This window comes from Cervus elaphus, chromosome 26 (genome assembly GCF_910594005.1).
Source record: "Cervus elaphus chromosome 26, mCerEla1.1, whole genome shotgun sequence".
NCBI classification, from domain to species: Eukaryota; Metazoa; Chordata; class Mammalia; order Artiodactyla; family Cervidae; genus Cervus; species Cervus elaphus.
Genome location: NC_057840.1, coordinates 39,800,396 through 39,814,694, shown reverse-complemented (window position 1 = coordinate 39,814,694; position 14,299 = coordinate 39,800,396). Strand labels below are relative to the sequence as shown.

The 14,299-nt window shown below is 41.0% G+C and overlaps 1 protein-coding gene across 1 annotated transcript in view; it reads right to left on the bottom strand.

The window, feature by feature from the left end:
* ARID1B (AT-rich interaction domain 1B) overlaps window positions 1-14,299 on the bottom strand; it is a 410,724-nt gene that overhangs the window by 354,727 nt on the left and 41,698 nt on the right. Inside the window, exon 2 of the mRNA XM_043887975.1 lies at window positions 7,285-7,479. Coding sequence (XP_043743910.1) covers window positions 7,285-7,479 — 195 coding nt within the window. The remainder of the gene's footprint in view (window positions 1-7,284; window positions 7,480-14,299) is intronic.

The window sequence follows — 14,299 nt, the reverse complement described above, 5'->3', positions numbered from 1 at the left end:
CTGTTTGTTTTTCAGGGAGCAGTGAAAGAACGTGGTTGGCTGATTTTACTGCTATCAACTGTTAGTACTAGCTGAACTGTTTAAATTTTCACATAAATATCATACTTGTTTCTTTGATGAAAGCAAATAAACGAAATTTATGTAGAATATATTCAAGTAATTATAATGCTACCTAAAACATATACTTGAGATTCACAACTAAAACTAGAAGTATAATAGAGAAGCTTAGCAGATATTTTAGGTTTAAAGTCTATATATGTAACAATAGACTCATATGTAAATAACAAAATGGTATAAGCTACCAGCAGAGAATAGGCACTATACATCTATAGAACCTTTAGCATCTCTAAGCACATATATCACACACATATATATACACACATATATATCAGTATAAACTTCCTAATATAAAAGTAGCTTTCCAAACTACAAGAGAAATCATTTCATATTTTCTCATTAAACTTTCAAGCATAAAACCATGTCTTTCCTCATTTTTAAGGAAAAAAGCTAAAGATTTAAAACTTTATATTTAACCAAAGCATGCTGCAGTCCATGGGGTTGCAAAGAGTCAGACACGACTTAGCGAATGAACAACAAAATGTGATCTCTTTCACATACCTGTTAAAAATGTCACACTGAATGCTTTAGACGATGTTGAAATTCAACTACAATGTAAGAAGTAACTAAAACCATATAGTCCAGAAATTTAAATTTTAAAGCACAAATAAAAATTACCATACCTACAGATCTTTTCAAAAATATTTTCTTGGTACAAAACTCCATTTACAGGGAACTTTGGCATCAAAGACAGTAGCATCTGCTATCTCCTCGGAAGCAGAAATGTGAGATGTAAATGTATTTGCTAGTAAACTTTAAATACCTTCATATTCACTGATGAAGAACAAGTGAGGAAATCAAGACAAAATGTGGCCAACAAAAGGCCATTATTTATATAAATCTGCAATCCACTGAAAGAGTTCCAAACATTTCAGGTGTACAAGCAAAACAGCTTGGCTCCAAGTCTCTTAGTACAAAACATGCATATATAAAAATGCTGTGAGTAATAGAGCAAAAGAAATCTCAAAGCATTCACTATTTTACTAGCCCAAAAGTTTACCTTCTTTTATTGGTGTGTGTTTATATGTGTATTTATCTACACATGTAAAATACATGTTTAATATATGTAATTCTATCTTCTTTATACTTTCTAAAAATGATTTAGCTTCCCATGTCCATTTTTCCTTTGGTTTTCTGTATAAATTTTATCACGTGCTTGTCTCTATTTTAAAAACATCTTGTGGGATTTTTATAGAAATTACATTAATCTGTGGATCACTTGGGGCTTCTCTGATAGCTCAGCAGTAAAGAATCCACCTGCCAATGCAGGAGACACAGATTCTACCGCTGGGTAGAGAAGATCCCTGGAGAAGGAAATGTAACCCACTCCAGTATTCTTGCCTGGGAAATCTCATGGACAGAGGAGCCTGGTGGGCTACAGTCCATGGTGTCTGCAAAGAGTCGGACAGGACTCAGCGACTAAACTACAGTATATTTAGTCCAGGTAGGTGTCTCTGAATATGAACTATCAAAAAAAATTAGGACTCTGCATGTAAAATAGACTCTAGGCACCCATTCCTCTCCATCATGTTAAGCCTTCATTTACTTCACTGTCAAGCCTTCCTTTCTCATCCTATCACACCCTATTATGCTCCTTATATAGGAGGTCTAAGCTCTTTAGAGAGAAAAACAAAATGAAGCCCTGACTAAAGTCCATAGGGTCGCAAAGAGTCGGACAGGGCTGAAGTGACGGGGCGCACTGAATTCATGCTTAGGAGTCAGAGACTAAGTATAAATGAACATTTCATGTCAGAAAACTAGAGTTTTTAAGAATTTTACCAGTCCTCATCATTCCATTCTTCCTGACTTCTCAGAAACATTGTTTAAACTATATCAAACTGTATTTTTTTTAAATATAGTTAAAAGTATGTTTTGATTTTAACTACATTTTAAAAAGCAATTTTTTTCCCAGAATAGACTGACAATACAAAGTAACACAGGTGGGAATCCTAGAACTCACTTGGCTCCTTAATAACCCCAAAGAAAACATTTATTTTAGCCAAACAATTGTAATGTTTGTCTCTTTTTAGAAACATCTGCTGCCAAAATAAACATTTGCACTGGAAGAAGTGTTTTGGCTGTTAGGATGGTACCAAATAAAATGCTTATGTTCTGAAATAACTGTTTCACTCCACAAGCACTTAGCAAAATATATATCCAGAGGGTGTAGAAGATAAAGACACAAATTAAAACATCTATCCATTTTTAAAGTCTTTTTCAAAACAACCTCAGTTTTAAATTCAGTTGTTCTTTCGATTGAAAGTGGTAAGTGCAGATGGGTCACCTTAACAAAAATAACTAATTCTATTTAATTTTGCCATGGTATCTTTCATGGTATCTGCCATGGTATGGAGCAATCATTATGCTCCATAGTCTTGCTGTTGTAAAGGTCTTCACAATACACATGTGTTTTTAAAAACTAAAAAGTCATGTTTTCCCATTACAAAAGCACTCATGAACTTAAAATCCCTCACTCTGCCCTCTTTCTCTTTCCCTGTTTTATAATTCCAGGGTTGGTTTTATAATTCCACAGGTATCAGGTTATACAAACATCTGCAACAAGATATAGAGTTAAAATATCAATTCAATTAACCCTTGATAACTCTCGAAAAATCTCAGACAACATCATTGAAATCTGCTTGACACAAATAAATATAACTTTGCTTCTGTAACCTATTTCTTCTTGGTGCTATTTCTATGAAAAATCTTTTTTAGAGCAAGTCAGCATAGGCCTATGTATACATTTACAATCACAAAGGACAAGAAAAATGAAATAAAACATTTGCTTACCCACATCCCTGATCCCGCAAAGGACACACTGGTGTCTAAGTTTAAAAAAACAGAAGCAGATTCTAGCAGCCTTACAGATTATATATCCTCTATGTAGCTCTGTATTAGATGAAATCAACCAGTGTACTTCTGTTAACCATCCCCAGGTTTGAATTCCAGGAGCCTAGAGGCAGAACATTCTTCACAGAGGCATAGAAAATTCATTTCCCCTCTCAGCTCAATAAAAACCCAAGTAGACTAGTTTCCAGGGCACCATGCAAAACTAATCTGTTTAGCCATGTATTTGCCTGATGATGTGAGAGAATCAGCAAGTGAAAGACCACAAGTCTAGTTCCAGTTAATAAACACCAAAATGATGTACTATTATCACGTCATGCTTCAAAGACCCAGTCATGAGTATATTTCAAAAATAAAATTATCACCATACAAATCAAGAATCACTAGGTTAATACTAAAATCCAACAGTCACTGGCCAGTTCCCCTGACTCTCAGAGATAAAAAGTAAGCAGTGATACTCAGCATGTTAAATTTCACATACGCACTGTGGTTCTTTCGAACACATACTCATTTAAAATTCCTATCACAGGAATAGAATGCCAGCCAGGAATCAAAACTGTGACCCCTGAGCCAAAGACAACTTACCACTCAGCTGGTAAGTGGGCAACTCAATTTACAAACTTGAATTCCTGCATTTTAATCCTTTGCAGAAGTATATGAGCAATATTAAATGAACTGGATTCAGCTCATTAGAGGTTCACAAACCAAGCACAGAAAGCTTTGGAGGTCGTCCAAAGTAAAGTCATGCCTAGGTGGTGATGTCCACTCAATAAAAACTCAATGTCATCATTATCTTCCAACTTTTTCCCAGAAGAACACCAGCAGTCATGACCACAACAATCCTTGGCCAATTGCCTTAGCCTAAGAGAAGATGGAAAGGACCAGCAGCCAATCACTGTGCCAGGACCTTGTTTGCAGACCAAATTTATAATTATCCAAAATTCACAAATAAAGCAACTCACTGAAAATTCCTCACCAAACACACACTAAAGCTAACAAAATAAACGTGCTCTAATAACCTTCACCAAAACCTGCACCGTTTTTTTTTCCTTTCCAAAGCTATTAATTAGCCTACACCTACCTGATCACATAAACTTGGTATTATGCTGTATGACTCCCCTTTAAAATGTTACACACACTCAAAAATGCATTAGCAGTTCTTTTTAGCCTTTTAGATTTCAAAATAAGATATGTCATTTCAAAGCTATACTATAACTAAATGAAAAAGTAAAAGAGCAATACAGATTATTTAGAATTTTCGATTATGATTAACTCCCAAACATGGAAGTTTGATAGCCAGGGCATTCAGTTTCTTACTAGAAACCCTATTTTCCTTTCATTATCAGAAAGAGCTGTGCTTAAACAGAATTAGGCTTTTTTTTGGTTAGCAGTAAAATACCTGATCTAAAATCGTAATTAAAAATTTGCTAAAACATCAGTAAGTAATCTTTATCAATTTGTCCCTTCAAATAAATCCAAGAGCGACTGGATTTAAAAAGTATATAAGGGGTGAAACAGATCACCAGCCCGGGCTGGATGCATGAGACAAGTGCTCGGGCCTGGTGCACTGGGAAGACCCAGAGGAATCGGGTGGAGAGGGAGGTGGGAGGGGGGATCGGGATGGGGAATACATGTAAATCCATGGCTGATTCATGTCAACATATGACAAAAACCACTATAATACTGTAAAGTAATTAGCCTCCAACTAATAAAAATAAATGAAAAAAAATAAATAAAAATTAAAATAAAATAAAATAAAATAAATAAAAAGTATATAAGATCCAAGGGGATTAAATAAAACAAAATGGCAAAGAAAACTGCAGTTATTCTACCTGTTTACGTCCCTCCACTTTTAGCCTTACGTATGTGGGAAGAAAACAATGAAAAAAATATTCCCAGGTAATCATTCTTCATACTTGTGAAGAATGTTAGACTCCCACTCTGGGACTGCCAAATAGGCTAATGTCTTAAACTTCTAACAAGACTTTAACTCATTCAAGAAAGAGAAAGACAAATACCATGTATTAATACATATATATGGAATCTAGAAAGAGGGCGTAACGAGCCTACACGCCGGGCAGCAAAGGAGACACAGACATCAAGAACAGACTTTTGGACTGAGTGGGAGAAGGAGAGGGCGGGATGATGGAGCGAGCAGCAGAGACATACGCGTTACCATATGTAGAAGAACCAGCGTGAGTTTGACCTATGACACAGGGCACCCAAAGCCAGTCTCTGTGACAACCTGGAGGGAATGGGGGGGGGGTTCAGGATGGAGGGGACGCGTGTATACCTGTGGCGGATTCGTGTTACTATACGACAAAAACCATTGCAATACTGTAAAGTAATTATCCTCCAATTAAAATTAATTAATCTTAAAGAAAAAAAAAAAAGACCTTAACTCATTCAGAGGAGAACGTTCATCCAGCAGCTTGCCATGAAGAGCTCCTTTTGAAATGATTCTCCAAATTTCCCTTCAGGAAACATGGCAGAAAGGAAGGTGCAAGAAGGGGGGTGGGGGGCAGCCTCCACTCCCCCGCTGCCCCACTGCCCCTGCTCGCCCCCTGTGGCCAGAGTCCCACACACAACTGTCGGCCCCAAACGAAACCAGCTGGTGATCAGGACCGGAGCAGCTGCCTACCTGGGCCTTCTTCCCCTCATCTATGGGGAAATTAGCTTTAAAACTTAAAAAGAAAAAAGGGGGGGGGGGGGAATCACAGCTCTCACCTGACTTCTCAATCATTTACAAATTATCTCCTCATAATTAGCAGTCTCAACTAAAGAGTTTTACTCTAGGTGGCAAAATATTACTAGAAGAAAGGAGTAATGTTAAAAAAAAAAAAAATTCAAGTACAATTAAGTATGCGACTGCTAGAATTCTTAGTGGCCAATCTCTGGTGGCTCAGACCGTAAAGAATCTGCCTGCGGTGCAGGAGACCTGGGTTCAATCCCTGGTTCGGGAAGATCCCCTGGAGAAGGGAATGGCCACCCGCTCCAGTTCTTGCCTGGAGAACTCCATGGACAGAGGAGCCTGGTGGACTACAGTCCATGAGGTCGCAAAGAGTCGAACACGACTGAGTGACTGACACACCATCTTTAATAAACAAGGGGTGAGTACTTCTAACAAGAACGAAGACCACTTAAAGAACCAACAGCTGGGATTCAAAGGCTGAACTGCTTCTATCTTCCCCTACAACCGCCTTAAAATAAAAGTATCACCGAAGGAGAAACTAAGATAAAGAGGAAAGACAATTTTCAGTCTCTAAAAGGATGAAAGTTATTCATGAACCTTTCGACACAGCTACAGAGTATAGAAAGCATGATACAGCATACACCCACTGTAGAGAACCAAAGTTCCATGTTTTTTCCACAGTGATTTTTGGTCAAACGTAGAGAAGAACTTCCTGAGAGAGAGCAACTGTGAGACTCGAGCAGGCTGCTGGTAGCACTCTGGAATAACCTATCTGGGAAGAGGAAAACACCCAGGTGGGCATCAGACTGGTATACTATTGGATTAAAGGCCTGGTGTGGGAACGTACACATCAGCCTTTCTGGTGTTTCTAGTAACTAAATCTGAAACAAGTCTGAATCTCCTCAGGCCAACATTACAAGAATACACTCTCCAGGGTCCAAGAGACTGAGGGCTTACTACTGCCAGAAGGCAGACGGTCATTTAAGGTAACTCCAACTATTTGACTCTAGAGAAAAAGGAGAATATTTTTCTTTTTAAGAGCAGAAAGTCTTTTTTGCTTGTTTTATGTAAAAACACAAAACTCATCAAACCTAAGAGAAGTGATACACGTGAAATTCTCTTACAATAAACACAGAAATCTGTTTCAGAAGATACAGAAGAAATACGTCAAGAAATAAAAGCAAAATAATTTGGGGGCAGACTAAAGAAAACTTAAGCTGATGCCATCTTTATGAGAAAAACCTTTAAATAACTTAAAACTTCACCTTAAGAAGTTATTCACAGCTCGAAATCTGACACTGTCTGCCATCAGAAATATTAGAAAGCCAAGTTCACTTCGGGGCTCCGATCTACACAATTTGCTGCACAATGATGACACGGTCAATCTTTCAAATAGAACAGGAACTGTGTCCACTTTGTTCTAAGAAGCTCACTTTTCCTGCTTTTAAAAGAGATGGGGAAACAGTTGTGCCTGTGATCATTTCAAGAAACTATGAAAATTTTTAAAAAGCAGAAAATCCGTGAAATGCTTCCCAACTGTCTCAAAACTAACCTTCAGTAGACAGGAAAAGACAAAGACAACACTAGGAGCAAGTGTGGGAGGAAGTGGAGTAAAAACTAGCACAAACCTGCTGCTGGGGGTACTGCATGCCTCCCATGGCCCCGGGGGGCCGACCTTGAATGCCGATTGGATATCGCTGTGGGCCTGGGGGGCCGTAGGAACCTCCAGGGTAAGGGCTGCTCTGCTGTGGCTGAGAATGAGGGTTACTGCCCATGCCATACAGCTGGGGTCTCTTCATCACCATGGGATCCATCGGGCTGCCCTGTGAAGAAGTAAAAGAAGACGTAGGCTTATTACCTCATTATTGCAGAGATAGAAATGTCTATTATGCTAACATACGCATTAAAAATGTAACTCTCCTTACTTGTGAAAATATGAAAAACAATGACCTAATAAAACCCAGAAAAACATTTAAGGAAAAAAAAAAAACTACGTGCATACAAGACATTTAGTTTTTTAACTTTTAGCAAGGCTTTAATAATTAAAAGGGATCTGGAACAAACAATATATGGAAAGATTTTGCATTCATCTAAAATTCTACCATGCACACAGGAAACGGGCATGATAGTTAACCTCACCCAGCTCTTTCAGCTTCCCAGTAACAAAAGCAAAGTATAGTGAGTGGTTAGGAACCCTTCCTGACTTCAAAGTATTCTTAGAACAATTACCTTATTTTAGACCTGAGTCTGCAAGTCCTGATCAAACATTAATGTGTCTGAGTGCTCATTAGAAAGTGAAAGGATAGATTTCAGATAACACAGAATGTCTAGGGCAAAACTTTTCAAAGATCACTAGTGACATGAATAAGCACTCAGACTGTGAGTCACAAGCCACCTTCTCAATGCAAGTAAGGCTCTGACCAAACATAACCAGTTCAAGACTGGACTTCTGAGTTTTATTTTTGGCTTGGTGAGTCAGCCTACGGGCCTCAGAGCAAGGGCCACTCAGGAGGGCCGAACTGGAGCCTCGGCCTGGGCTTTCGTGCCCCGGGTGCTTCAAAGGAGCGAGGCAGTGGCGGGGGAAGTCCCTCACAGGTGCTACAAAGACCCACAGATATTTCCTTCCTTCCAGAACCAAACGCTGATGCCAACTGTGGGCCAGACTCTGAGGCCCAACTGTGGGCCACACGGAGGACACAGGGTCTCTCAGGAAGGTTCGAAGATTAGCAGGGTTGACGGAAGAAGCCACGTTCAAGGTGGGGAGGGCCAGGGCACAGAGTGCCCCCAAGCAGGAGAAACATCAGGCATCGAGCACAGGCTCCATGAAATGATGAACTGCCTGGCACGTGCAAGGAAACAGAAACAGCTTAGACCCCAGCGAAGAGAAGCAGCAGCTGGAGCAGGCCCAAGCCAGTGGGTGGGTGAGCCTCACGCGTCACTTGAAAGGCTTCTGGTTGCATCTTGGGGGAAATCACTGGGTGCTTTTAACAGCGAGTTATGGTCACACCTGCCTTTCAGAAGGACGGCGTCCCCAGCAGTGGCCTGGAGCCAGGTTGGGCTGCCCCAGCAGGCTGCTGAGCCGAGGTCCTGGGCCCGAAGCAATGGTGGGAGAAAGCACGCTCAGATTCAAGCAAGTGGATAGAATCGCAGCTTGACTTGGGAGTGATGGAAGACAGGCGGCAAGGGTGGCTTAACAGGTAATAAGACACCAGCTGAGCCAGCAGTGAGCCGGGGTTGAAGCAGATCCACCCCCCCTGGGGGGCGGGAGCCTTCGCTCTTCTGCATGTTAAAACTGCGCGTTCCCACAGGAAGTCCAGGTGACAATATCAGAAGCGCCACAACGCATTCCGGCCTGGGGGGTCAGGTCTGCCCTCGAGTCCTAAGTAGGGAAGTGGGCGACTGAGGACAGGTGCTCCTGGAGGGCAGTGATTTCTGTTCTGCTCACTCACAGGGCACCTGCAGGACACAAGTCACACCTGGCCCACAGCACACCCTCAATAAATCCTGGATGACTTCAGCAACACGAAGCAGGTAAAACCCAAGGAACTTCCCTGAGAGAATATGTAAAAAGAGCACAATGGGTGGAAGACAAAATTCGAGAGACTGACATCACTTAAGGAAGAAGGGAAAAGGAGGCCACAGCAAGGCCAGAGGAATGGTCAGAAAATGGAGTTGGAGAGTGTGGTGCTTCCGAGAAGGGAGCAGGTGGAGACACACGCCGACTGCAGCCCAGGTGGCCAAGAGGTGAGCGCTGACGCGTCGGCTGCACCTGACGCTCCAATGATGACGGGCAGTAACTGCTGTCCTGGGCAAGGGCAGGCTCCCAGCAGAGATGAGGGCAAGGTCGGAAGACCAGGAGCTGAGCGCGAACAGCAGGTGAGGGGGCGCCAGGGGTGCAGACCCCACCCCCCAAGCATGGAAGGCTACACGAACCACCAGGACTCCGTCCCCCCACGCTCCTACCCCACACACAAGGCCGCCCGCGATCTCTGCCCTCCCGCCGTCTCAGGGGCAGGGACCCTGGTGCTCCCGCAGTGCCTCGAGTAATCCACTCACTGCACATTCACCAAGGGTGCATGGTGCAAGGCACTGGAGGCAGAGTGGACACGTGCTGGTGGCTGTCCAAGAGAGGTGACCAGGTCACTGAAGAACACACTTCAAAGATTACAGTGCAACCCAGCGGACGTCCTACAGGCATTGTGAGGAGGCAGCATCCAGGTAGGTCTCAGCTTTAACAAAGCCTTCCTAGAGAAACAGCTGACTCCGTCCTGAGGGCTTCATCGGAATTTGCCAGGAATTGATCTCACCAGAATGAAAATATGTGTAGGCCAAGTGATTTTGCTCGAAACTCACAATTTCATGGAATTGTAACTGTGTACTTTCACCAGTCAAGAAAAATGTTTACTCAGAATGACAGAAATTGCTCAAACAATATACTGACGTCACAAACGGTGCTGACTTCACAATTCAACACACATATGCATATGATGACCTCATGTAATGAAACTAAAATTGAAAAGTAAGAATTAAGTTTCCTCAGAATGCTTCAAGTTAGAATTTACGCCTAAGAACAAAATGTAATGATTTTCCACACTTACTTTCAAAAGGTAAAATAAAACTTTCTATCAAAGTGTGAAAATCGAGGCTGAGCTGGTGATGCTAGAATCTGCAGAGTGAATGAATGGCCCACAGAGAGACTGAGTAAATCAGATTTCAGGCTAAATTTCCAATACGGGGCCCAAGGCAGCCCTATCTTCACATTCAATCTGAATTAGCCAGGGCATAGGAAAGGTCTGCTTACTTGACTTTAAACAGTGCATGACCCAAACAGGCTTAATTAAAGCAGAAATTTAAAATGGGAAAATGATTGGAATGTCTATATTTTAATGCTATAGATAACAGTGCAGCAAATTCATCTTATCAGTGACTGAAATTGTTTTGTAATATCTTTCTCATCAGCGCCATAAACTCTCACAGCCCTACTTGAAATTCAGTTAATTTGCACCCATGTCAAAATGTTAGCTTAACCCTGAGATTTCTGAAAATCGAAAGCATGAAATACACAGATTATCTCTACCTCTCAAAATGCATCAGATGCCTTTCAGTGAAACTTCAGATATGAAAACAGATACTTACACAGTGCAAATTATTTAATTTTAACCTTCTCGCCTTATGGCCTATTATTAAATATTCATCCACAATCTAAATTCATCCTGCTGTGTACTTTCACTATTTTTAACACTAAATATGTACCCACTGCAGGATCTTAACGTCTGCTTTGTACTACTCTCTCCTTAAAGAAACCAAAACCCAAATCAAATCGAAGGCTTTTCCAACAAAACAATTCACTGCTCGTAGTCACATCTAATGCAAAACCATTCGTATTCTCATTATCTATCCTTCTATTGATAGGAGTATTTCAGAGTACCACCATTTTCAATTCTCACATATAATTTGTTATACTAGAGACACCCACATAAAGAACAGTCCTCAACTATTTCTCTAAATATGTTATTCCAAGCACATTTTTCTCTTCTAGGTACCATTCCACATCTGCTGCAGTGTGGACCTCAATTCTGTGAAATAAATGCTTTTTAAAGTCACAGTGTATACAGCCCATTTTCAAAGAGGTCTTAAAATAACTAGTTTAGTTACTCGGTTTAGTTACTCAGCCTCTGATGAATTTTTATTACCTGACTAGACTTTCTTGTAACTCCTCCTTATTCAAATAACTTTTCAGATATGTATGTATTTAGATATATAGCTATGTATCTATGAGTTATACATCTCTCTCACCCTCTCTCTCTCACACACACACACACACACACACACCCTTTCCTAGATCTTCTGGGAAGTTGCCACTGTTGCCCACATCCTCCAAAGTCTCAGAAAGTTTCCTATCCCCAGAAATACTAAATAAGAAGGAATACAGTATATATCTTTTAAATATATATTTGAATATCGATTTTGGACATATTAGGTAGCACAGTTAGGCTGTACTATAGGTTAAATAGGTTTTCCGAGGCTGGTCTGGAAATCCACCTACCCTTTAAAGATATCCAAGTTAAAGAACAAGTCCCTATATATATTTTAGTAGCCTTAAGAGAAGTTTGATGCTTTTTATACTTAGATACTCCCTTATTATCACTCTTTCAGAGTATGCCTACCCACCCAATTATTTATAATAAAGATATCTATGTTAATAGTGTTCACTCCTAAACACCAAGTTAAGGGGGTAGCTTATTAGTAGCTTCTTTATGAATATAACATTTCACAATTGTTCAGCCAAATTCCTTAAACCACAAATTGAAGAAAGGCATTTAAAAACCCATAGAAAGAAAACTGTATCTTCTTGATCTACAATCACATCTATATATCAGGATTAAACAAGAGCTCAATGAAAGAAAAACTCTCCCCCTTTAGAATCATTATTTTGAAAAATGTTCTGTCTTACCATCAACTAAAAAAAATTTTTGAAGTAATATTCCATTATATGTGAAATGGTGAAAATAATAAAGCCCAACGTGAGTAAATGATTATTTGAACTAGTATGTATAAAGCAGTGGTAAACGCTTTCTGAAGGGTAATGCGACAGGAAGCTTGACAGCAAAGCTTTAAAAAATATATCTTATTCCAAGCATGACACTCTCAAATGGGAAAGTGGTGCTATTTATCCGCATTTGTCTGCAGCTACACGACTTCCAATGTTGAAGGGGGAAAGCATGGGCTGTGGGCACACCCTCACCCCCCACTTACTACCACTGTGTAACTCTAAATCTGGTGCTCATTTCTTAAGTTTTCTCATTCACCAAGTGCAAGAAAGAATACCTGCCTCATGATTATAATGAAAATGGAACTGGGACTAAAAGGATCTAAAGGAACGGGCTACAATATATCGGCATAGTGGAATGGACAGGGAAGTGGAAAAGTACATATAAAACACTGTCAACTGTCTCAGAGTGATGTGCATGAACTACAGCTGTGTGAAAACTCAGCTGATAACAATCAGGGCCGGCCAGCGTGACCTGTGAGTAGAGGCTGTCGCATCATGAAGCAATCTATGTTGACTTTTCTGTGATGATGTCTAAATATAACTATAAAATGCCTCTGTTTTTTCCCAGGCATCCTGCAAACACTACCAAGGCCTGCTGTGGGGGTGGGGTGGGGGTGGAAGGGACACAGCTGTCCCACACTGGGCCTCCTCCATCCCCTCACCCACACCCTCACTTTCAGCACAAAGCCTCAGGGGGATGCTCCCTCTTCTCCCCTCGCCTGTCTAACCCCGAGCTCACACAAGCCCGGGTTCAAGGACCAGGGAGCTGCCCCGTCACCACGCCCATGAACACTATCTCTGGGACCTGCTGGAATCTTTCCTACGCAGGTTGCAACCGACTTCTGGGCTGCCTTATATTGATATTTAACTCATGCACCATGGTGGTTTTTTTCCATTTTTCCTATGCTAGTTAACTCCCAAGGAGACTAAAACGTCTCACTCAGCATACAGCATGTGTGCTTGGTCGTGTCCAACTCTGCGACCCTGTTGACTGTAGCCCACCAAGGCTCTTCTGTCCATGGGATTCTCCAGGCAAGAATACTGGAGCGGGTTGCCATTCCCTTCTTCAGGGGATCTCCCTGACCCAGGATCAAACCTGGGTCACCCGCACTGGAGGCAAATCCTTCACTGTCTCAGCTGCCTGAGCACACACACTCAGCAAATAGCACAGGTGACTTAGGATGGTCACAGCGCCTCCTGACTCCTGGGAATGAGGACTGGCCACATAAAGTGTTCTCGAAAATAAAAAGTAAGACTGACTAACCAGTATCTACAATTCTGGACACACATGCACGTATCCCAAATCTAAAATATCACTGGGTTCTTACTTTTCAGAATCCTTAAGATTAGAAATGAAATAGTAATATGCTGTTACCCATGCATAAAGTCACTTCCATAAACTACCAATAAAAAGTGACAATTATCAGCTACGGTTCTTAATTCTTAGAGACACTTTAAAAAAAAATACATCCAGGACGTATATACATCCCATATTTAGCATATGGTGTCAGAGGTTCATGTAACATCCTCTAGAAACCCATCGAAAGCCCGTCCTGACTGGCATAATCATATGATGACCAAACATCTACCCTGCATTTCCAAAGCACCTCATACATTATCATTTGATCACAGTTCTTCATGCACCCTGATAAAAGATTTGTCAGTGAAACACAGAATCGTAGAATTGAAAACAGCCCCATTGATCTATACATGATGTATGTATGAATCCCCTAAAAGTGTCTGCAACCATGAATGTTATGAATTTCTTCCTTCTATATAATAAAAATGTTCCTTATAATTTACACCCACTGCTTTAAAAAAAAAGTTTGATCCTTTTGTAGAATATTTGAAGATAGCTATATCTATTTCCCTTTTCTAAGCAAAATACACCAATTCTGAACCCCCTTAACATGAAACATATTATGGGAAGGAACTTGCTTCTCTTCCGGATCCTACGTGAGTACAAACCTGGCCTCAGACCTGTCACTGTCTGACAGGCCCATCACACCCTTGATCCATCACATCAGCTGAGATTTAACCCTACCTCCCCCCTTTCCTCTTACACAGTTGGTTAGGCTGACCCTAGTGGC